Here is a 25,099-nt window from a genome sequence, read left to right as displayed (position 1 = left end):
GGGGGGGAGGAGGGAGGAGGAGAGAGGGGGATGGAGGGAGGAGGAGGAGGGGGCAGGACCTGTCCCTCCCCTTGGCCTCCCGGCCCGAACCCTATATATGCACCCCGGGCCCGGTCCGGTCCGTCCCGTCCAGGCCGGCGGGTGTCGGAGCCATGAGCCTGTCCGCCCGCAGAGCTGCGGCCGCCGCCTTCGTCGCCGCCTCCTCCTCCTCCTCCTCCTCCTCCTCCTCCTCCTCCTCCTCCTCCTCCTCCTCCTCCTCCTCCTCCCCCTCTTCCTCCTCTTCCATGCTGGCCGGGCCCCGCCGGCCCCCGCCGCCCCCCGCCCTGCCCGGGCCCTTGGCCTGGCCCCTGCTGGGCAGCCTGCCCCAGATCCTCTGGAAAGGAGGCCTCCAGAAGCAGCACGACGCGCTGGTAAAGAATGAGGGCGCCGGGATCGGTGGGGCGCTTACTAGGTGCCGGGCACTGCTCTAAGCGCTGGGGGAGATTCAAGGTGGTCAGGTTGTCCCGGGTGGGGCTCACGGACGGTCTTCATCCCCATTGGCCAGCCGAGGGAACTGAGGGACGGGGCAATTAAGTGACATGGCCCAGGTCACCCAGGGACGAGCGGCAGAGTGGGGATTAGAACCCACGACTTCTGACTGCCCAAGCCGGGCTCTTGCCACTAAGGCACGCCGCTTCTCAGCTCCCAGCCCCCAGCTTCTCAGCTCCCAGTCCCCAGCTTCCCAGCTCCCAGTCCCCAGCTTCCAGTCTCCACTCCCGGCCCCATCTCCCAGCCCCCAGCTCTCAGTCCCCATGTCCCAGCCCCCCAGCTCCCAGCCCCCAGCTCTCAGTCCCCATCTCCCAGCCCCCAGCTTCCAGCCTCCAGCCCCCAGATCCCAGCTCCAATCTCAGTCCCCATCTCCCAGCCCCCAGCTCCCAGTCCCCCTCTCCCAGCTCCTATCTCCCAGCCCCCAGCCCCCAGTCCCCAGCCTCCAGCCCTCAACTTCCAGCCCCCAGCTCCAATCTCCCAGTCCCCAGCTCCCAGCCCCCAGTCCCAATCTCCCAGTCCCAGGTCCCAGTCCCCATCTCCCAGCCCCCAGCTTCCAGCCTCCAGCCCCCAGCCCTCAGATCCCAGCTCCAATCTCAGTCCCCATCTCCCAGCCCCCAGCTCCCAGTCCCCCTCTCCCAGCTCCTATCTCCCAGCCTACAGCCTCCAGTCCCCAGCCTCCAGCCCTCAACTTCCAGCCCCCAGCTCCAATCTCCCAGTCCCCAGCTCCCAGCCCCCAGTCCCAATCTCCCAGTCCCAGGTCCCAGTCCCCATCTCCCAGCCCCCAGCTCCCAGCTCCAATGTCCCAGTCTCTATCTCCCAGTCCCCAGCTCCCAGTCCCCATCCTCCAGGCCCCAGCTTCCAGGCCCCCATCTCCCAGCCCCCAGCTTCCAGCCTCCAGCCCCCAGCCCTCAGATCCCAGCTCCAATCTCAGTCCCCATCTCCCAGCCCCCAGCTCCCAGTCCCCCTCTCCCAGCTCCTATCTCCCAGCCTACAGCCTCCAGTCCCCAGCCTCCAGCCCTCAACTTCCAGCCCCCAGCTCCAATCTCCCAGTCCCCAGCTCCCAGCCCCCAGTCCCAATCTCCCAGTCCCAGGTCCCAGTCCCCATCTCCCAGCCCCCAGCTCCCAGCTCCAATGTCCCAGTCTCTATCTCCCAGTCCCCAGCTCCCAGTCCCCATCCTCCAGGCCCCAGCTTCCAGGCCCCCATCTCCCAGCCCCCAGTCCCCCAGTCCCCCATCTCCCAGGTCCCAGGCCCGTTCTCCTCCGGGGCGGGAGGGGCGGGTGCCGGGGCCAGGGGGATGGGGGGGACGGGGGGAACCCTCTCCCCGTGCCGCCCGCCAACGGCGCCCCCGGGGTCCGGGTCCCCGGTCCGTCTGCAGGCCGCGTACCACCAGAAGTTCGGCCAGATGTTCCGGCTGAAGCTGGGCTCCTTCGAGTCGGTGCACGTGGGCCGGCCGGGCCCGCTGCAGGACCTCTACCGCCGGGAGGGCCGCGCCCCCCTCCGCCTCCGCATCGAGCCCTGGAAGGCCTACCGACACCTCCGCGGGGAGGGAGACGGCCTGCTCCTCCTGTGAGGACCGCCCGCCGCCGCCGCCAACTCCCCTTCTCCTCCTCCCTCCTCCTCCTCCCTCCTCCTCCCTCCCTCTCCCTCCCTCCTTCTCCCTCCTCCCTTCTCCTCCATCCTCCTCCATCCTTGGCCCTCCTCCTCCTCCATCCTTCTCCCTCCTCCTCTGTCCTTCCTTCTCCTCTGTCCTTCTCCCTCCTCCCTCCTTCACCCTCCTCCTCCATCCTTCTCCCTCCTCCATCCTTCACCCTCCTCCTCCTCCATCCTTCACACTCCTCCATCCTTCTCCCTCCTCCATTCTTCTCCCTCCTCCTCCTCCATCCTTCACACTCCTCCATCCTTCTCCCTCCTCCTCCATCCTTCTCCCTCGTCCGCCTCTTTCCTCCATCCTCCCTCCTCCTTTTCCTCCCTCCTTCTTCTCCTTCCTTCTCCCTCCTCCATCCTTCTCCTTGCTCCTCCTCCATCCTTCTCCCTCCTCCTCTCACGGGCCTCGACCCTTCCTGGAGAAACTGCACCTGTAACCTCGGGGGCTTATTATGATACTGGTTAAGCGCTCACTAGGTGCTAAGCACTATCAGCGGGAGGCGGTGGTTGGGGGGCGGGGGGGGGGGGGGGAGGTGGCCATCGCCCCTTAGAGGGCTTAAACCTGAAAAAGATGACCTTGGGCAAGCCACTTAATGTCTCTGGGCCTCGGTTCCCTCATCTGTAAAACGAGGATTAGGACCGTGAGTCCCGTGGGAGACGGGGACTGTGTCCAACCTGATTCACTTGTATCTATTTATTTTCGGAAATTGTACTTTCCGAGCGCTTAGTACAGTGTTCTGCACACATTGATTGCACAATCAATACAACTGAATGAAGGAAGGAATCTTAGAAGAGGGCTTGGCACATAGAAAGTGCTTAAAAAGAACCCTCATTTTTGCAAAGCAGCGTAGCTTAGTAGAAAGAGCTCAGGCTTGGGAGTCAGAGGATATGGGTTCTAATCCCGCCTCGGCTACCTGTCTGCTGTGTGACCTTGGGCAAGACACTTAACTGCTCAGGGCCTCAGTTACCTCGTCTGTAAAATGGGGATTACGACTGTGAGTCCCACTGGGACAAATTGATTACCTTTTATCTACCCCAGCTCTTAGAATAGTGCTTGGCACATAATAAGCGCTTAATAAATACCATTATTATTATTATCATTATTATTATTATTATTATTGTGGGGCTGTGGACCAGGAAGGACCCAAGTGGCCGGGTGGCTGGCCCTCAGGCCCGTAGTGGGGACGGGACCTGGTTTTCCCCGAATCTGCTTGAAATTTGGAGGGAATAAGCAGGCGGGGGAGGGGGGTAGTTGGGGGAAGGGATCAGGATCAGGACCAGGTCAGGAGGAGCTGCTTCCCTAGCAGTCTGGGAATTCAAAGGGAAAACCACTTCACCCTTAAAGTGAGGATGCTCCGTCCAAAGCTCCAGGAGCGGTGAAAGCTATCGGGGCTGGTGCTTTTAGGAGAAGGAAAAGAAAACCCCCCAATCATGACTTTCCCCCACTTTTAACCGCGGCATTCATTCATTCAATCGTATTTATTGGAGCGCTTACTGTGTGCAGAGCACTGTACTATGCGCTTGGCACATTCCTGGACCGTGGCTAGAAGAGCTGCCCTCCTCCAAGCCACACGAGTCCAGGTCCCGGGCTATAATAGGGGTGCTTCCTGAACGATCCTGATGTTTTCCCTCAATTCTATGATTCCTGATTTTGCCGCGCCCACGTAGTTTAACGACAAATAAAAATACTTTACAATTTTGCTCTAGGGAAGGAGAGGACTGGCAGAGGGTCCGAAGCGCCTTTCAAAAGAAGCTTATGAAGCCCAAGGAAGTTATGAAGCTGGACACCAAAATCAATGAGGTACTTCACTTTTCCCAGTACTGTCTCCATGGCCCCTTGAAAGCCCTGAGGTCCAAAGAGCAGGCTGGGGTGTCTACAGTGACCTTTAAATTAGCAGATAATCACCCAGATCAGTTAGTAGTGTAGACCTTGTCTATAGAAGTGGTCTTTGTTTCAATTGTCAGCCTCTTTCAGAACTGATATTGTCTTCCTGTTAGCCAGAGAAATCTTTACTCAGTCGAGGGTATTTGATCCCTTACTTGGTTCACAGTAAGCACTCAATCAGTATAAGTGCTCTGCATACAGTAAACGCTCAATAAATACTATCGAATGAATATCGATGGTTTGAATGCAAAGGTCTGGACTGAGCACTTGGCAAAGTACACAACAACAGAGTCGGTGGATGCAATCCCGGCCTACAAGGATCTTACAGTCTAAAGTGGGGGGCGGAGGGGTGGAGGGGAGGGGAGATAGACGTTAAAATAAACTGTTCGTTTGATTAAATATGGAATTGCCTTCTCAGGATGTAAATTTAAACAGCAGTAATCGAAGTGATTGAAATTTTGCCAGATAATTCCCACAAACTGCCTTTGGGTTATTAAACAGTTTAACATAAGAACAATTCCTTTAACCCTGGCCTATGTTAACAGAGCAAATTATCCAGCTATTTCAGACCAGCAATACTCAGCTGGAAGACTCCGGAGAGATTATAAAAGTTTTTTTCTTAATTATCTGGATGATATGCGAATGAAGATTTGGCCTTAGAGTGGTGATGTTGATATTTATGCCTAACGATGTGATTTTTAAAATAGAAAATGAGATTATTGGATATTTCTGGATTCATGTTTTGCAAGTATTACATTGGCCCCTTTACTCTTGTTTCCAATTTGCAAGTCTGATATTTTAAGTTTAAGTCTGTTTCCTATTAGTGGGAAACTTAAACTTACTGTTTTTTCATCATCTCCCTAATTTGAAAAGAACTAGAGGCTATTTTACTATCAGAGCGTTGTAAAGTAACATCGCTACGGCAAAAACAAAGGCTACCGTACAAATTAAAATTCATCAGGCTTTGCCGCAATGTTCTCTCCTGCAAAGTATAGAAGCTAAGAATTCCTGAAATGAACTCTTCCTTGGCCCCATCTGGCACTGAGCTGTGTCTGATCTGTTTTGTACCTAACCCTAACACTTAATTCAGCGCTAGACACAAAGCAAGCATTTAATACTCAAACTACCAAGTCAGGTATACTGCCAAAGGGTAAAGAAGACCCGAGTGTGATGAGTGAAACACCAGTGAGAAATTCTTAATCATAAAGTGAAAAATATCAGAATACTTACGGGGTCATAATTTCTCACCATTCGTCTGAGCTGCCGGAACTCTTGGGATGATTAGTATTTAGTGGTTTAATCCGTTTTCTGATTAAAGGGATATTTCTTTCATTTAAAATTACCCAAAGTAACTTGAAAAGACTGTAGGGACATGATGGACTCTTAAGAAAATATCTAATTAGTTTACTCTGTAAGAAATGGAATCACCAAAAAGTCATTGCAAAACGTTGTCAAGTGTCTAAAAAATGGAGGAAAGAACTATTCTACTGCTCATGAATAGCATGTTAATTAAATGACTTTACAAACTGTGTTTGTGCTCTTTTAGGTCCTGGGTGATTTTATACAAAGAATAGATGAACTCTGTGATGAAAATGGCAGAATTAAAGATTTGTATGCTGAGCTGAACAAATGGTCATTTGAAAGTAAGCTTTTTTCCAACTATGACAACATAAGTTCTCCATTTCTAGAGTGTGTTTTCTGCAGTAAAATTTTGCAAGGTAGTTCCCTTCATGGGATGGAAATCGGGAGGCCCAGTTGAGCACCCGAACAAACCAGAATGACTCCGATCAGACCAGGTGACATTTGGTATCACTCATAGCTGTCTAATGAAGCAAAAATCATTTCCAAATTCCACCCCTTCCCAAGAGCAACAGCCCTCCCAAGGGGATCTCTGTACCAGAGATTCACCTTTTGCTAATGGTAATTATGACTTTTAAGTACGTGAACTACCAAAGAGCAACCTATCCTATCGGGCTTATGCCAAATAAATAATTCCACATAATTCCAAATCCATTAGGGGAGTTATTCCTTTCCTTCCACTGTATAGATAGCAAGACCACAGTGTCTGAGAAACCAGAGGCCAACCATTTACTTATATAATAATGATGGCATCTGTTAAGTGCTTACTATGTGCAAAACACTGTTCTAAGCACTGGAGAGGATACTAGGTGATCTGGCTGTCCCACCTGGGGCTCACAGTCCTAATCCCTGTATCTACCCCAGCGCTTAGAACAGTGCTCTATTCTAAGCACTGTCCCCATTTTACAGAGGAGGTAACTGAGGCATAGAGAAGTTAAGAGACTTGCCCAGAGTCACACAGCTGACAAGTGGCTGAGTGGGGATTTGAACCCATTACCTATTATATAAAATCAGCCCTTTTAATGGAGTTGACCGCTCATACGAGTGTTGTCATCAATGTGGGTACACCAGGTAATTGCATTTTCCATCTTTGTGCCTCAATATTTAGTTTTTGCCTATATCCGTACTTGGCCTTCAGGCGTTAACCAACCCCAGCAGTGTCCACCTCGAACCTATGCAGATCTGCCCACAAATTCTGCTTTCAGCAAGTCTGTCTATACTATTCACAGATTTTTCAAATTCCAAATTCCTGTATCCTCCAGACCTTTGAGCAATAGTTGTCTGTAGTTCCTATGAATTCACTTATATCCATCCTCAACACTTAATGTTTCTACCTTCATTTAATTGTATATTCAATTACATAATTTGATTAGTTTATTTGTAAATATGTTTACATCTGACTCCGCCCTTAGCACAGAAGCTTCTTGTGGATAGGGAACGTGTCACTCCTCGCTTCTGTACCTCCTAAGCGATTAGTCGGCACTCAATAAATGATTGCTATTACTCGCTACTACTTCCGTGTGGCATGAACGGTACTTTGAGTTCAAACAAGAGATGGTGGGATGGGGAGGATAATACCGGAGAATCAGTTCTAGAGCATGCAAACTCCCAGATCCTTCAGAAGTAGGTACCAGAAATTCCCAACTTGGGCATGATGCCTAGTCTCCGCTAGCCTAGGAGAAGCAGCGTGAGAAGCAGCATGGCTCTGTGGAAAGAGCCCGGGCTTGGGAGTCAGAGGTCATGGGTTTGAATCCTGTCTCTGCCACTTGTCAGCTGTGTGACTGTGGGCAAGTCACTTAACTTCTCTGTGCCTCAGTTACCTCATCTGTAAAATGGGGATTAACTGTGAGCCTCATGTGGGACAACCTGATTACCCAGTATCTACCCCAGCACTTAGAACAGTGCTCTGCACATAGTAAGCGCTTAACAAATACCAATATTATTATTAGCCCAATACAGGGTTTGTAGGATGAACATCATAAATTGCAACCAAAAATTCTAGTCACAAATTCCCTCTGATTGGACTTAATGAGACAAAAGTCACAGTGGCTACTGTGTAGCTGGTATTTCTGTACTCTTTTCTGAGATCCATAATCTTCAAGCACTTGCTATTCACCCCAACCTCAGCTCCACAGCACTTTCATACATGTATGTGATTTATTTTAACACCTATCTCCCCGTCATGACTGTAAGCTCTCGGTGAGCAGGGAACACGTCTACCAACTGCGTTGAACTGCACTCTCCGAGCACTTAATACAGTGCTCTACACGCGGTAAACACTCGTTAAATATTTTTGATCCTTAAGGGTTTTTTGGGGAGGGTTTCCACACATTTCATCCGTTGTAAATGTAAGTCTGAAGAGGATGTCCCATGTTGGTTAAACGTTTAAGAGATATGATGATTTCCCATTACTGTGAGCGTAAGGTTGTCCTCCATACAGGAGAATACCAATATTTCTCAAGGTGCCTGTGGCTGAGTGAGAATAGAGACTATTTTCATCATAATTGGGCCCTAGAATCTGACCAAATTCTTGTCTTCTTATTCGTTCTTAGAAAGCACAACACGATTGCAAAAGGCAGAAAAGATCCTTTTAATAGTGAGTTAATGATAGTCTCTGAGATTGACTATAGTGTGTAATAGGAATGACCATTTTAAATAACAGGTATTTGTCTGGTGCTCTATGAAAAGAGATTTGGACTTCTGCAGAAGAATGCTGGAGATGAAGCTTTGGACTTCATCATGTCCATAAAAACGGTAAGAAATTATAAACCTTAGTCTTTTTAGCATTGCGTCCTTGAGTAGAATTGTTGACTTTTCACATGCATAAATGCTCTATGTTTGAACTGCTTTGAATCAGAAGGTTGATGGGAATTTATAAAGATAGGTGATTAGTGTTCAATTGCGAGCATAGTTTTTACTTCAACACCGTAGTCCCTTATTAAATTACTGATTCTTTTCTTGTACCTTGCATTGAAAGTCTTCTCGGTGATGCACATTTCTGCTCTTATTCTTCATTTCAGTATTGTATTTGGAAGTTTCAGAAGAATGTTGAATGAACTAGATATCTGCTTTCTCACAGGTGATGAGTACATTCGGTAGGATGATGGTGACTCCAGTTGAACTCCACAAACTTCTTAATACCAAAGTTTGGCAAGCTCACACTGAAGCTTGGGACACCATCTTTAAATCAGGTAATAATCACCACTCTTCAAGGATTGGCCATCCCGCCTCCTACATCCTTTTTATAGAGTTGCCTCCTCAAACCGTGTTATGATCTATTGGATTCTCCTTCTGTAACACATATAATTCAATGTCAGCACAGTATCCCTGGCATAAAACAAGAGGAATGATGGAGCAGGCGCTTTAGACTTCTCTGCATGTCAAGACTTTTCTTCATGAGGTTCCTAGTTCACAAGAGTGTGGGCAGGGATCATGTCCACCATCTCTACTCTGTCCTTATTTCCCAAGCGCTTCGTAAAGTTCTCTGCATAAAGTAAGCGCTAAATGGGTATCATTGAGTGATTTAGTTACAGAAGCCCTGTATGTGAAACATTAGTTTCTGGGAAGCAGCAACTAGCTTTATGTTTTCAAGTTCTTTTCGAACTTTTCAAAAGTATGATAGAATAGATTGGCTCAGTGGAAAGAGCCCAGGCTTTGGAGTCAGAGGTCATGGGTTCGAATCCTGGCTCAGCCACTTGTCAGCTGTGTGACTTTGGGCAAGTCACTTAACTTCTCGGTGCCTCAGTTACCTCATCTGTAAAATGGGGATTAAGACTGTGAGCCCCACGTGGGACAACCTGATTCCCCTGTGTCTACCTCAGCACTTAGAACAGTGCTCGGCACACAGTAAGCGCTTAACAAATACCAACATTATTATCATTAGATTGTTGTCTCAGTTCAGTTATTTTGTGAAAATATTCAAGTATAAATATTAGATGGCATTATTCTAGAACATTTATTATTAGGAAGTCTCCAACTCACTTGTAAGATAGCTCCAGTTATATGAGCTCCCTTTTGTATCTGGGTTAGACGTACGGACACACGCTTCTTCGTGCTGACAGGGGAACAAAATAACTTGGTAACCCTCAGAGTGACTTGGCAAAAGAGGAAAATACTAGGTAGTTGCAGGCCTGGAGAGGAGAATACAAAGGTAGGTGCCTTGACTAGTATTTTGACTTCAAATTTGCCTAAACTTTTACTGGTCAGTGGAGATATCCATGCTTACTGCCAAATGGAAGCATCGCTATAGGAACCTGTGAAGGCTCTGAGTTTTTCTGACTCCCGTTTGGGCCTGAGACTTGTTTTCAAAACCGTGAAACCCATGAGGAGCTGCATCACTCTGTTAGTGGCTCTGACTCATTTAGGGAGACAGGAGTGGGGACAAATCCACGATACCTTTCCCCTTCACCCCTAACAGAGACATGGAAAAACACCTGCTCAGTAGTATTCACTCTCCTTTTCAGAGAGCAGAGCCGATTGCTAATTTAACAATCGATTTTCCTCGGTGCCCCTGAAGTGACAGATTGAAACAAAAAATGTTACTGTTTTGTGTAGAGGATCTTGGTTTGAGATTGTCTTTTTACCAAATATTTACCTTCAGTAATTAAGCTTTCCCTCATCTCTCCTTCTCCAAATAGTTAAATCTTCCATCAATAACAGGCTGGAAAGATATTCTGAGAAGCCCAGTGAGGATTTTCTTTGTGATATTTACCACCACAACTCGCTTTCTAAGAAAGAATTATATGCAACAGTCACAGAGCTCCAGATAGCTGCAGTGGAAACGGTAAAAAATGGATTGCCTTTTCTGCAGGATCAATAAAGAATATAGGGGATACAAAGGCTTTTGCCAGTGACCAGATCCTTTTTTCACTATGAATCTTGAAGAGTAGAAAAATCTAGATTATTTTCTATGGGTTATATTTTGGATGCTGGTAATGCCAAATATGAAGTATTCGATCATCTGGGGACATTGGGAAGCAGCACGGCCTAATGGATAGAGCACGGGCAAGGGCGTCAGAAGGACCTTGGTTCTAATCCTGGGTCCACCACTTGTCTGCTTTGTGACCTTGGGCAAGTCACTCAACTTCCCTACACCTCAGGTACCTCATCTGTAAAATGGGGATTAAGACTGTGAGCCCCATGTGGAACATGGACTGTGTCCAAATTGATTAGCTTGTATCTATCCCAGAGCTTAGAACCTTAACCTTAGTGCTTAACAAATACCATAAAAAAGACATTACTGGCCAAAAAAAAAAAATCATCCTCTTGGCAGTCTATTAGTATGAATTCTTAGAAGATCAATTTGGTTATGTATCCGCTCAATCAGATAACAGCACACAGATCACCAGTTAAAATTTGTAATAGTAATACACAAGGGAAAGTACCGTCAGTGTTATTTACTGAGCACTACTGTGTGCAAAGTACTGTAGTAAGTGCTTGAAAAGTATAATACCATAGAGTTGGTAGACAAAATCCTGGCTCACAAAGACAATCTAGGCCTTATATGTACCAGCAGAGTGGAATTATTCAGTTGACTTTTCTAATGTAGGTTTAGCTTAGGTTAGGTTTACTGAGTTCCACCCAGTTCCCCTCCATTACAGAAGGTAGCGTGCCTCACGGAGGTAAGTATGGGGATTATATTAGTTGACATCACCTATGACCTGGATCTATTTAGCACATAAAGTAATGATTTGGCAAAGTTCTGATTTATTGAACCACATAGAAAGCCCAAACCTTTTTAATAATGAAAAACCCGGTAATGTTGCAAATTTCATTTATCAGTGGTGTTGAAATGCATTACGGTTTCTCTTCACATTACAGACATCTTTATTCATTTATGTTTCAGAAATTAAATCGTGGCAAGGCCGTACTGATTTCAAAGTAATTCTAGACCAGTTTCATATTAGAACGTTGATCCTTGAAGGATTTTTCTGGTCCTCCCTCTCTGTTTACTTTGAAAATTGGTCCCAGAGCAGTGGGTTTGTCAATTCAGAGAAATTACCAATTCCACAATGGGATTCTGGGAGAGAAAATGAAGAAAAAACCTAGCCACAGTGTCCTTTCATTTTTATTTGAGATTAAGGCTTTAATTCTTGAGCCAGCAAGATCAACCCTGGATAATGCACTCTCTTGGGGAAGCTACACTTGGAAAGAACACACTGCAGCAATTCAGAAAAACCTGGAAGCTTTAGAGTGCTTGGTAAAGGCTATAGCTAGCTGTCATTTGGAATAACTGTGTTGGGACTTGTGGTAGAGAACTATTGATTTGGTTTAAATCCGTTTCCTTTTTTGTCTTGGATATCCTCATAGTCATAACTAGCGAATCTGAAAAATTTGAAAGCGCATCTAATTTGGTAGAGACACCTCTTCCTGTTTTCCAAGTAGAGCTATTACAGTAATGCCTTCCACAGGAGGTTTGGGCCAGCGGAAACCACCAAAACTCCATAACTGACGTAGCCCATTCATTGAAACCTTTTCCATAAACAATAAATGCAATTTGTTTTTAGTTGCCCTTAAAAGGTTTGTCTAGCCCGAGTGTTGAATTCATATTTTTTAATGGTTTTGCAAATCTAGCTTCCTTCCTCTAAAAGGGACCGATTTTGATCTTTCGGGAAACGTTTTGTCAAATCTAGTTTCTATTTTTTTAATGATGCCTTCCAATTTTAGGCATATGTTCAATTTTTCCTTGTAGTTTACTTTGGAAAGGAAATGCATGATGCCTTGAAAACTTTTATTGGGATCTGTTGATGCATCATAGAGTAGGAACCATGCCAGTGAAACTTGTACATATCATAACTTCGAAGGGTCTTAAAAATAGCTTTATGTTTAATACTAAAAAAAAACCTCATTTTAAACTCGAGGTACAATAGGGTTCATATTAGTTGTGTAATTTTATCATCACACTGATTTTACTAATGTGGTATTTTATTCTCTTATATCTCAGCCTTCACATTTTTACTCCTAAAGCAGTGTTGTCATGATGAATTTTGGCTTGGAGGAAAAAAGGAAGACAAATCCCATAGTTTTAGTTATATGCAGCACTGATTCAATTTTACACTTTCAGAGATAGGCTGGCGATTATCTTTTGAATATGGCCATATGGTAACTTAAATAGTAATTATAAACTTCTCTAAATATGGATGTTCATGATGGTCATCATTTGGGTTTCAGACTGCTAACAGCTTGATGTGGATTCTCTATAATTTGTCTCGGAATCCCCATGTGCAAGAGACACTCCTTAAAGAAATACAGACTGTGTTGCCAGATAAACAGACGCCAAACGCCAAGGATCTGCAGAATCTTCCTTATTTAAAAGCCTGCCTGAAAGAATCTATGAGGTAAGACACTTTCTGTGTTAGAGAATCAGCTTCTTGGTCTATTATGATAGACCCCTTTAGAATGTTACCCTTTTCTTTACATTCTTTCCTCTTAGTGCTTTGCACATAGTAACAATAACAACAATATGTGCAGAGCACTGTTCTAAGTGCTGGGGTAGGTACAGGGTCATCAGGTTGTCCCACGTGAGGCTCACAATCTAAATGCCCATTTTACAAATGAGGTAACTGAGGCACAGAGAAGTTAAGTGACTTGCCCACAGTCACACAGCTGACAAGTGGCAGAGCCGGCACCAAATACTGGTGATGATGATGATGAAGTAAATTAAACTAGAATTATGATCACTTCATGGATATGTCAGCAAAGTCGTGGTGGATGCTGAATGCCCTTTAGCTCCATGTGGGTAGGGATTGTGTCCACCAAACTCTAGTGTACTGTACTCTCCCAAGCACCTAGTACATGCCCAGTGAATACCACTGATGGGTTAATTGAAGATCATAAATGGAAGGGAGACCCTTAGCTGGGCTATGGATGAACGGTACCTATTTTTTGTAGGTGGGTGCTTTCAAAGTGGGAACTATTCAACCTCCTTTTAGCAATCATATCCATATCATCTCAGAATTTCTCCTGAAGTGCCTCTCATCACGTATGACCTCTCACGCCTCACTTCTCATCCAGGTCTTCATTTGGACATCTCCTCTACCTTCTCTTTTTCACACACACACACACACACACACACACACACACACACACACGCCATTCCCCCATCCCCACACCCAAAACGTTGCCAGCAAGTTTGAGAGTCTTAGATCAAAGTGCAACAAATACATGTTACTATTCTAAGCTATGGTGACAAAGGCGCTCCTGTGTTTTGAGCTCTTCTCACTTTCACAAAAATGGTCTTTTGCCCTGAAATTTAAAATGCTTTGACTCAGCCCAAGTCTGCTGGTTTTAAAGCAGGAAGATTTAAATAAATTTTGAGTTTAAATTCACAAAGCGTTTGGTTTGTTTTGATCAGAATGATTTAGTGAAGAATTTGGCTGCTGGTCATCTTCATTGCTTGGCATTTTTGTTTTATAGAATAACACCTTCGGTGCCATTTACAACTCGGACTCTGGACAAAGAAACTACCCTTGAGGAATACACCCTCCCTAAAGGAGTGAGTAGAATTTGTGGAGTCTTATCATTAGAATTTTTTGAAACTTTGCCACATATGAAATTACTCTCTGTGCTTCTACCCAAATAAGTAGTAGTGCGTGATGCATCTTATAATATTTGACACAAAAGCATTTGCTAGTCTATTCCAAACTCTCAGTCTTCACTTTATTTCTGTTGCCTTCTTTTTTAGACTGTAGTGGTGCTAAATACTCAGGTCCTAGGGACTAATGAAGAAAGTTTTAAAGACTGGAGTAGGTTTAGGCCGGAGCGCTGGCTTCTGGAGAAGAAGAAAATTAACCCATTCACTCACCTTCCATTTGGTATGGGCAAGAGGATGTGCATTGGACGACGTTTGGCAGAGCTCCAAATTCACCTCGCTCTCTGCTGGGTAGACTCTCATTTAGTGATTCTTTTCTGGCACTTTGGGGGCACTGGATCATGCCAGCGGGAAGGACGGATCATTCTATTTTCTGTATTTTCTAGATTGTGCGAAAATACAACATTGTTGCAACAGACAGCAAACCTGTGGAAATACTGCACTTGGGCCTGCTCATGCCTGATAGAGAACTTCCCATTGCTTTACGCCGACGATAAGTTAGACCAGGTACGTGGCCATCGTCTCTGCACCTGCAGTTACTGCGAATAAGGGGAGCAGGGTTGTGGGGAAGGAGGGGAAGCAGTCGAATTAAGTGTAGTGCCAGTGGAGAGACAAGGTTAAGGGGAGATGCTATGCCGTAAAATATTCCAAGTCTGACCCCAGCAAAACACTTCTTGATCACCATCAGTTAGCTTCCTCAATTTGCAATTGCATTCATTCCTAAGATTAGTATGGCCTAGACCAGGGGTAGCCAATCTTGCCAATGTGCCATATGGTCTGGCTCACCAGCCTGTGGCCAAAAGTTAAGTATCATTGTCCAATCCTGGGTCGGGGCCTCACCTCTGGTGCAGATCTGGCACTGTGGTTCAAAGGTGTCATCCTAGATCTTCACTTGTGCTCTGCTTGGATGGCATCTTAGGACTCCAGAGCAGCAGATGCAATGGTGTATACCAGGAAATGGCAGTGGAGACTACCCACAGCCCTTTATGTGTCACCTAGCACTCACCATTATCTTCTTTCCAAGGCCACCCAATAGGAAAGCCATGGCACAATGAAGGCATCAACCGTGGCTGGAGTTCACCAGCTTTTCAATGAGAATGCAATGTGAGGAGGAATCAGTCAAGCATTTTTATTGAGTACTTTAGTATTGAGCGCTTATTATGTGCAGAACACTGTACTAAGCTCTTGGGAGAGTACAGCATAACAGAATCGGTAGACACTTTTCCTGCCCACAAGGAGCTTAGAGTGTAGAGGAATCAAAAGTTATATTACATTGCATCAGCTAGCCCTCTTTTATGTAGTAGAGCAGAAAATTTAATTGGCCACTGTGGTCAATTGTGGCGATGAGACGAAGAAGGTTGGAGGAAAGATGAGGAGAGCTTGGAGTTGAGGCGAGCTTTAAAATCTCTCACATGTAATCCACAAACAAGGTAATCTATCTATGGAAAACTGCAAGTTTGTGACGATATTCCATTCTGACAGTTAACTAGTGAAATGAATATTATAATCACTCATGGAAACTGAATCTGAAAATGGGAGAGATCTGATCTAATAAACTGTGGAGTTTCTGCTACTAATAGATATCAGTCATTCAGGGTTACAAAGTAAAATGTGCATCTCCGTGAGTGAATATCTGTAACTGCTTGTGGGTCATTGCAAGCCTCACTTCTGCAGAATTATACTTATTTCAAAATCTGAGATTCACATATAGTTAGATTATAATTATTTTTCAGGTTCACTACCAGATTCCAAGAACTGTGATTTCGTTCTCTTGGAAAAATGACAGTTTTAATGCTGAAGCCTGGTCGAAGAGAATACATTAACAAGAGGAAAGGCAATGAAGGACACATTATTTCCCTGTATTTTTCCTCTCTGTCATCTTTCCAATATAGATGCTTTATGTATAAATAAGAAGTACTGAGACTGAAACCAACTCAGGGAACTGAACTACATTCTCAGATATAGGGTGTTTTATTCATATGCTACAAGTTCATTCATTCATTCATTCATTCATTCAATAGTATTTATTGAGCACTTGCTATGTGCAGACCACTGTACTAAGCGCTTGGAATGTACAATTCGGCAACAGAAGAAAACAATCCCTGCCCATTGATGGGCTTACAGTCTAGTCGGGGGGAGACAGACAGACAAAAACAATAGCAATAAATAGAATCAAGGATGAAGAATGAAGAAACTAGTTCAACTATAACTTGGGTCAGGAGTGACTGAAGTCACTGCCATCTAAAGGTGGATATGTAGCCTATGTGAAATTACTTATGATCCTATCCTAGTAACCAGTGGGCTGGTATACCTATTACAGACTGCCAAATTCTTCTAGCACAGCAGCCAGAATGTGAAAATGTCATCACTCAATCAAAGCTAAGCCTACGATTCATTTGGGAGTGAGTTGGAAAACTGTTTTGTTTTATGCCTTGTCGGGCTTCAGATCGTGAATCAGGAATCTAACTCAACACCAAAAACATAATCATATAAAACTTATTTCTTATCTAAACCTTATCTTCTGTTTAGGTGTGGTTCATAGTTGCACTTTTTCTTTCTTTTTTTTTTTTTTTTTACAACCTAGATGTGTTTGTTGCTGGGTTCTAATTTCAACTTCACTCATGACTTGCTTTGTGATCTCAGCAAAATCATATAAATCACTCAGGGCCTCAGTTTTTCCTTTCCAATTTTATTCACCGCAACCATAAAAGGATTAATGGTACTACATTAGTTATGAGCTTTGAAATCCTCAGAAGTGGGATTTAAAATACAAGCCTCTGCCTAGATTTCTCTGTCCCAAGGGGCCCACTTCAGACATTCGGCTGGCTGAGACAGGAAAAAATTTGATTCTCCCATTCCATACAGTGTCATGTTACGCTTGTTTGTGCACACAAGATTCTGTATGATGTAATAATAATAATGATATTTGTTAAGCACTTACTCTCAGCCGAACACTGTACTAAGCACTGAGGTGGATACAAGCCGATTGGGTGGGACACAGTCCCTGTCCCACATGGGGCTCACAGTCTCAATCCCCATTTTGCAGATGAGGTAACTGAGGCCCAGAGAAGTGAAGTGACTTGCCCAAGGTCACACAGTTTCTTAAAATGAGCATTTTTCAGAAGATCCCCATCTGCCCTCGTTGTTCCGAGCCATTGCATTCTCCCCATCAGATCCCTGTTACCAGGCACTGCTTCCAAGTGGGCAGTGTTAAAATTTTAATCCCACTGCCAAGCCCATTCATCCATTCCCACGCATTCTGACAGTTCATCAGTGCTGCACTTCAGCAGGCCGTTGGTCCTATGACGTTACACCTCGATGCAGTCCCTTACCTCACATACCTACAGATGCCAACCAGTTGTGCCCTGAGTACAAGAATGCAAATGAACATAGTGCTTCCATGTTGTTGTTGTTTTCATTTTTCATTGGTAGTAAATTATATATTTTAATGAACCTTCGTATATTTCAAAAGTCAATGTGTTCTGTTCTGAGAGCTTATTATTTTCTGACTTTTAACGTTCCTCTATTCAAAAAATGTTTTTGTATGCTACTGCAGATTTCCAAGGTGGTTCTCTAATAAAAAATAAAAATGATCTAATAAAAGTTCCCATTGCTTGTAAAATAAAAAGATGACCCGAGAATCAAGAGTTGATGAAAGGTTTTCTTTTAGTATCATTTTTAGACTTGAGCACACATTACTGCTCCCTTACTATTATCCTCCCCTTACTAATAATGAAGGTAATTCTCTCTTTGTAACGTGCCCCCAAAGGACAGAGGAGAAGTATCCTCATTCCATCCTTTCCCTAAATCATTACTGGACTTGGACCTATGCCTAGATCCGGAATTCTGGCCATGGACCTAGCAAACCACAGAATTGGTCACATGCTACCACTCTCAGGTGGTAACTAGGGCATAGGATGGCCCGTTTTCCCCATTTCCCCACTTGAAAACCTGGAGGATTGCCTTAGTATTCATCATGTTGGTATATGTTAAGCGTTTACTATGTGCAGAACACTATTTTACATGGAGCTCACGGTTAATCCCCATTTTACAGATGAGGTAATTGAGGCACAGAGAAGTGGAGTGACTTACCCACAGTCACACAGCTGACAAATGGCAGAGCCAGGATTCGAACCCATGACCTCTGACTCCCAAGCCCGGGCTCCTGCCACTGAGCCACGCTGCTTCTCTAATAATGTTGGTATTTGTTAAGCGCTTACTATGTGCTGAGCACCGTTCTAAGCACTGGGGTAGATACAGGGTAATCAGGTTGTCCCTCATGAGGCTCATAGTCTTAATCCCCATTTTACAGATAAGGTAACTGAGGCACAGAGAAGTTGTGTCTTGCCCACAGTCACACAGCTGACAAGTGGCAGAGCAGGGATTCGAACCCATGACCCCTGACTCCCAAGCCCGGGCCCTTTCCACTGAGCCACGCTGCTTCTCCCTTCTAGGGATTACCACAAGCTGTTCTCTCTCTGTGTAGACTAAAGAATCAAGCTTATCCAAGTAGTTTCAGTTCAACCATAAATCTTTGCGATGTAAGTCCTCTTGTAAGGTCCAACTGCTACCTTCCCTCCTGACTGTAAACTCCTCCTCTAGATTGTCAGCTCCTTGAGGGCAGGGATTGTGTCTATTTACATTATTGCACTCACACAAGAGTTCAGTAGTGTGTACATGCAGTAAATACGATTGGTTACCACCAGTACATATGGTGTAGTCCTTTTAATCACAAAGGTGGAAGCCAAGAGGTTATCAAGTCTAACTGCCATTTCCAAACAGGGCTACATGGAGACCATCCCAAAAAGATGGTCTGTCCTCTTAAAAATCCTTGAGAAAGAAGCTTCTACATCTCACATTTAAACAGCATTTGGGAATTTCTCCCCAATGTCTCAGTTTAAAACACTCTACTGTTATTCATTCATTCAGTAGTATTTATTGAGCGCTTACTATGTGCAGAGCACTGTACTAATAGCTTGGAATGAACAAATCGGTAACAGATAGAGTCCCTGCCCTTTGACTGTTATTTAAGTCCCGTTCCTCTTCACTGTTACTAGAAGGGGTATTGTCTACAAAATAAATAACCCCAATTCCTTCCTCATTTCCTCAACAGATTTAATTACTCATTCCCTTCTTATTTTCTTTCCTCAATCTAATATATTTTCTTGGAACAAGGAATGCAAAGAAGTTATATGCAAAGATGGTTCAAGGTTCTTATCTAAGTTTTTACCTCGTCAGTACCACTCATTCATTCATTCAATAGTATTTATTGAGCGCTTACTATGTGCAGAGCACTGTACTAAGCTCTTGGAATGTACAGTTCGGCAACAGATGGAGACAATCCCTGCCCACTCCTTGAGGGCTTTGCTGACAATCAGTGAAATCATCAGAAAGCCTTCAACACATTTCTGTCTACATGTTGCTGTATTGAACAATATTCAAAGCACATTAAATAGACCTAGTCCCATCTTCTATAGGCTTCTACAGAAGCAGCGTGGCTCAGTGGAAAGAGCCCGGGCTTGGGAGTCAGAGGTCATGGGTTTGAATCCCGGCTCTGCCACTTGTCAGATGTGTGACTGTGGGCAAGTCACTTAACTTCTTTGGGCCTCAGTTACCTCATCTGTAAATTGGGGATGAAGACTGTGACCCTCACGTGGGACAACCTGATTACCTCGTATCTACCCCAGCACTTAGAACAGTGCTCTGCACACAGTAAGCGCTTAACAAATACCAACATTATTATTATTATAATTTAAGACAACATTGAGATGGATCTATAAAGAGTCATTCTTCCTCTCATATGCAATTTATTTTGGTTCCTGTCTCCTCTACTAGATCTTAAACTCCTCCAGGGACGGTATTATATCTACTAATTCTATTGTACTTCCCAAGTACTTAGTATTTAGGACTCTGCAAATAGTAGAGCAATAAATACTATTGACTGATCATTGTTCTGTTGGTTTAAGCCTTAATTCTCTAAATACACCTTTATGCAAATAAATGGGTTTAGTTCTGAAATGACTGTAACTGATATATTTGCATCACAAGCAAAACGTTATCGACTTCTATTAAGATACTGGTATACTTGGCAACAATCAGGATAACCTCACTTTATGTGTCACTGCCATTTTAATTCAGGAAACATATTTTTTAGTGGTACTTGTTAAGCACTTAGTAGGTGCCAGGCACTGAATAAGCCCTGGGGTAAATACAAGCTAATTCATTCAATAGTATTGATTGAGCGCTTACTATGTACAGAGCACTGGACTAAGTGCTTGGAATGTATAATTCGTAACAGATAGAGACAATCCCTGCCCATTGACGGGTTTATAGTCTAATCGATACGAGCTAATCAAGTTGAACCCAATCCATGTCCCACAGAGGGCTCACAGTCTTAAAATGCCCATTTTACAGATAATAATAATAATAATAATAATAATAATGTTGGTGTTTGTTAAGCGCTTACTATATGCAGAGCACTGTTCTAAGTGCTGGGGTAGTTACAGGGTAATCAGGTTGTCCCACATGAGGCTCACAGTCTTAATCCCCATTTTACAGATGAGGCAACTGAGGCACAGAGAAGTTAAGTGACTTGCCCAAAAGTCTCATGCATCATACAAGTAGAGGAGACAGGATCAGAACCCAGGTCCTTCTGACACCCAGACTCTCTCCACTAGGCCACACTGCTTCTCTTGGCTCTCCCTTACTGCCAACAGAGTTGTAATGCTCCAGCCTCTGCTGCCATTAGATGCTCATTCCTTATTCTCTGCTCTTCACAGTGGAACCAAACCATAATGAATTGAGCCTGTCCGACGTAGGCAGCCATAGCAGGACGTTATTTCAGAGACAGCCTCCTATAGCAGCTGTCCTTTCCTAACTCTTAATAAAAACCAATCAAACAAATCTTAATTCCTTGCATTATTTTGGTCGCTCTTCTTGGTAGCTCTTCCAATTCCTCTTCATCTATTTTAAAGTAGAGTGACTGAAATCAGACAGAATATCCTAAAAATGGGCTGGCTGGTGCAGGTGGAATGATTATTTTCCTGATTTTGCAAGTTATACTCCTGTGCCTGTTGATTCTAAAATCAACATTTCCTTGTTGGGTCTCATTCACCTGTGCCTTTCCCTATTTTAGCCTTGCTATTTCTATGTGAGACCAATCCGTAACATCCATTACCACTACATGGATAAGCAGCAAGGAAGTGATCAAGTGAATTAATCAGTCAAACCCCTCGAAATCCTCCTCGACTTCTTAGGTCCTAGCAGCATCTCCGGGGACTCAGGTTCCAACTTGCAGGCTGGTGGCTCCAGAGAAGAGTTACCAACCATTAACAGCTCCATTTAGTCATCTCTTCATAATAATGATAATAATAATAATAATAATAATAACTAAGCACTGAAGTAGATACAAGATAATCAGGGCAGGCACAGGCCTTAATCCTGATGGGCCTCACATATATGTTACTAAGCCCCATTTTAGAGATGAGGAAACTGAGGCACCGAGGCACAGAGAAGTTAAATGACTTTCCCAATGTCACCCAGCAGGCAAATACCAGAGCTGAGATTAGAACCCAAGTCTTCTGATTCCCAGGCCCATGCTCTTTCCACTAGGCTATGCTACGTCTGCTTCTGTTTCTTCTTTTCTCCCTCTTCTGAGTAAGTCACTTCTTCCTGTGAAGTCAGGTTAGAGAAGAAAAGTTTTAGCAACAGTCAGTCTGTTGCTAAATCCTACTGGCTTTTTCATGAACAATACTTCATAGATCTGCCCTTTCCTCCTCATTCTTGACTGTAAATCCAGTGTGGGCAGGGATCGTCCTTCTTTATTGTGGAATTGTACTTTCCAAGTGATTAGTACAGTGCTCTGCACTAAGTGCTCAATAAATATGATTGGATGAATGAATCTAAATGGCCACCACCCAGGTTCACTGTCCTTTAACTGCCTTCTGCATTTCTGACCCCTGAATCACTGCAGAACCAATCAACACACCCTCTAGAGTTACAGGACAAGTCTCAGTGCTGGTATTTGTTAAGTGCTTACTATGTGTCAAGCGCTGTTCTAAACAGTGGGGCATATACAAGCTATGCAGGTTGGACATAATCCCTGACCCACTAGGGCCTCACAGACTTAGTCTCTACTTTAGAGAGGAGGTGCCTGAGGCACAGAGAAGTGAAGTGACTTGCCCAAGGTCACATAACAGACAAATGGCAGAGTTGGGATTAGAATCCAGGTCCTACTAACCCCCAGGCCTATGCTCAATTCACTTGGCCACACTCTCCCTAAAGGTCCCCACCACAAGTTTACCAAATGCCCATCTTTGCTTTGGAAAAAAAATCAGGAATCGGTCTATTTGAACGGATGCATTTTAAATAGGATGATCCCAGCAGATATAAAAATATTATTTTGTCAGATTGGATTTCTTGTCTTGTTCTACGTAATAAAGCTTTGAACAACAGCAGCCAAGAGGAAATGCTTTCTCCTTTTGCCTCTAAAACAATCTTTAGATCCATTCATTAAGGGCAGAGCTGCATCACTTCACCCTTACACTGTCAGAGGGGCTTTCAAAAAATGTGCTGACTGAGAGTGATGATAACTCTATCATCAGATTCCCCAAAGCTTTCCGTGGTATGCTAGCCAGTGACCTGGAAAATTTCATATAAAAAACTGTGCAAATCTTCAAGTACCGGAAGAGATTAAAATGGTTAACTAATCAACTATCCAAAATGAACTCCATTTCGCATGAACTCATGAACTCCGTTTTTCATGAACTGTATGTCAGCTTGTCCGGCATATTTCTTACTGGGACCGGAAGAAAATAATCCAAATAGAAAACAACTTCATTTTGGGAGAGAACATTAAATGTGAAGAAATAAATATCAAACTGTACAGGTAATGAATGACAGACTAATGATTTATGATCATGGAAGAACAGCTGAATTCACATTTAAAGTCTACAAATTACAAGCATTTCGCTTGGAAAGTTAGAAAGGGACTTGAAAGTCTGACAGCTTTTCACATCAAAAGTTATTTCAAATGACTCGCTCAGCTCTTAGACACTGAAAGCAGTAACGATCTGATGCTTGTAGGGTAGCTATTGTCATTCTCACAAAAAATGAGAATAGATTAGGTAGAGTAGGTTTTACATGGGCCAAAATTGCATAGTCTATCCCAGCCCGGCTTAGGGTTGGGGTCCAGATCTCAAGAAACCGAAATAGAAAAGAAACTGACCCATACAAGATTGAGGGCTGACATGTGGTGACTCCCCTTTAAATACTTCCTGGGGTCAAAAAATAAACTATTATTTCTAGAGCTCAATTCGGCAGGAGAGGAAAGCAAAACAAAGTAAAACAGCCCTGGCCAGTGGAGGATTCTACTCTCTGAGAACAGGATCAGAGCAGAAGGTAAGGACAGGACTATTTTCAACAGCATGTAGTTAGGTACTTTCACTGGGATCAGTGAGTGATTTTCAAAGGTTTTGAACCTCTGATTTAAGATTTATTTTTGAAAATGTAAAGCAGCAATAAAAAAATAGACTTTATATTTTCTTCATTCAGTCAGTCATATTTATCGAGCGTTTACCATGTGCATGGAACTGTACTAAATGCTTGGAAGACTACACAACATTAAACAGACACATTCCCTGCTCACAAAGAGCTTACAGTCTAGAGGGGGAGACAGATATTAATGTAAATATATAAATTGCAAATATGAACATAAGTGCTGCAGGGCTGGGAGGGGGAATGAGTAGAAGGAGAAAGTCGGGGCGGCTCAGTAGGGAATGGGAGAAGAGGAAAGGAGGGATGAGTCAGGAAAGTCCTCCTGGAGGAGATATGCCTTCAATAAGGTACATTTTCCTATTTGACAGAAATAATACCATTTATTCCAAGTGTGTTTTCCTACAAAACAATGTGGTCAAAGGGGCAGTTGACCTCAGTTTGAAGATGACATGTTGATGATGGTTAAGATTTGAAGATCTGTCCATTTATATTGTGTGGGTATAAACAGTCTGTAGGGTGAGACACTTTAAAAAGCTTTAATTCCAATCTGAGAGCACATTTGTTGACATCCCAATATCAATCTGTGTCTGTGTCAGATCCAAAAATTGGTTGAAATAAGAAGTGACAGAATTGCAGAACTGTGGAGCTGGAAATGACTTGAAGAGGCCGTTCACCGCCTTCAAACACCTCTTACTAGTTGGTATCTTGTTAATGGTTAAGGTGCATGCCAAAACATTTATTTAGAAACCTGTATCTGTGTTTGCTTCGGAAATATACTTTAGCTAAATATTGGTCATTGGTCTCCAGATAACTTCTTTCACTTTCAGAAATGTTCAAAAAATGAAAGTTTTGGGGAAGTTAGATTTTAATTATTCATATCACTATCTCTTTTTTGTAATGGCCCTTAAGTGTTTACTATGTGTCAGAGAGTGTATTAATTGCTGAGGTAGATACAACATAGGTTGGACACAGTCCCTCTCCCACATGGAATTCATATAACTCAGAAGGAGGAGTTCATCCACATTTTACAGATGAGGTAACTGAGGCACAGAGAAGTTAAGTGATTTGCCCGAGGTCAAGATGACACAGAAGATAAGTAGCAGAGCTGGGATTAGAACCCAGGTCCTCTGACTCCCAGGCCCGTGCTTTTTCCACTAGTCTCTGCTGATTCTCCTCGGTCTGATTTTGTATTCATCGTTCACACTTCAAGTATCCAACTAAAGGTAACTGGGAAATTTTACCACAGATCCAAACTGAAGATATTAAACTCCATTTCCCACCACATTCATCAAACTGAGGAATTTTCAAAGGAGTAGAGCTGAGATCTAGACAATAAGGTATATATTCAATCCACAGAATCATGAACTTCCTGAGATGTAAGAAAATCTGTTACCAGTTGTCTGAGATTAAAAACTATGCTATGAATTAGCTATAATGTAGAGATTCGACCTGGCAGATGATGAGTCGGTTGACAGTAGTATAACACTGTGAAGGAGCAGTGCTGTTATGAAAGGTGTTCCTGTCCCAAAGAATGCCATTCAATTTTCATTAATCAGAGAGCTTTATGCCTTATTTTTGAAGTGGAGGATATTAGATG

At 43.8% G+C, this 25,099-nt stretch overlaps 1 protein-coding gene across 1 annotated transcript; it reads left to right on the top strand.

Moving 5' to 3' along the window:
* The first annotated feature begins 327 nt into the window (after positions 1–327).
* Positions 328–24,298, top strand: LOC100078505 (1,25-dihydroxyvitamin D(3) 24-hydroxylase, mitochondrial). Its single transcript, XM_029070256.1, has 12 exons — positions 328–410; positions 1,905–2,095; positions 3,881–3,974; positions 5,605–5,701; positions 8,080–8,171; positions 8,497–8,608; positions 10,055–10,200; positions 12,588–12,754; positions 13,833–13,911; positions 14,101–14,298; positions 14,394–14,514; positions 24,099–24,298. The coding sequence occupies exons 2-11, from the start codon at positions 1,932–1,934 to the stop codon at positions 14,502–14,504; spliced, it is 1,260 nt and encodes a 419-aa protein (XP_028926089.1). The 5' UTR covers positions 328–410; positions 1,905–1,931; the 3' UTR covers positions 14,505–14,514; positions 24,099–24,298.
* Positions 24,299–25,099: the final 801 nt, after the last annotated feature.

The sequence above is a fragment of the Ornithorhynchus anatinus genome, chromosome 8, assembly GCF_004115215.2.
Source record: "Ornithorhynchus anatinus isolate Pmale09 chromosome 8, mOrnAna1.pri.v4, whole genome shotgun sequence".
Taxonomy (NCBI): Eukaryota; Metazoa; Chordata; class Mammalia; order Monotremata; family Ornithorhynchidae; genus Ornithorhynchus; species Ornithorhynchus anatinus.
The sequence above is the reverse complement of the archived record's forward strand: the minus strand, read 5'-3'. Positions and strand labels throughout refer to the sequence as shown.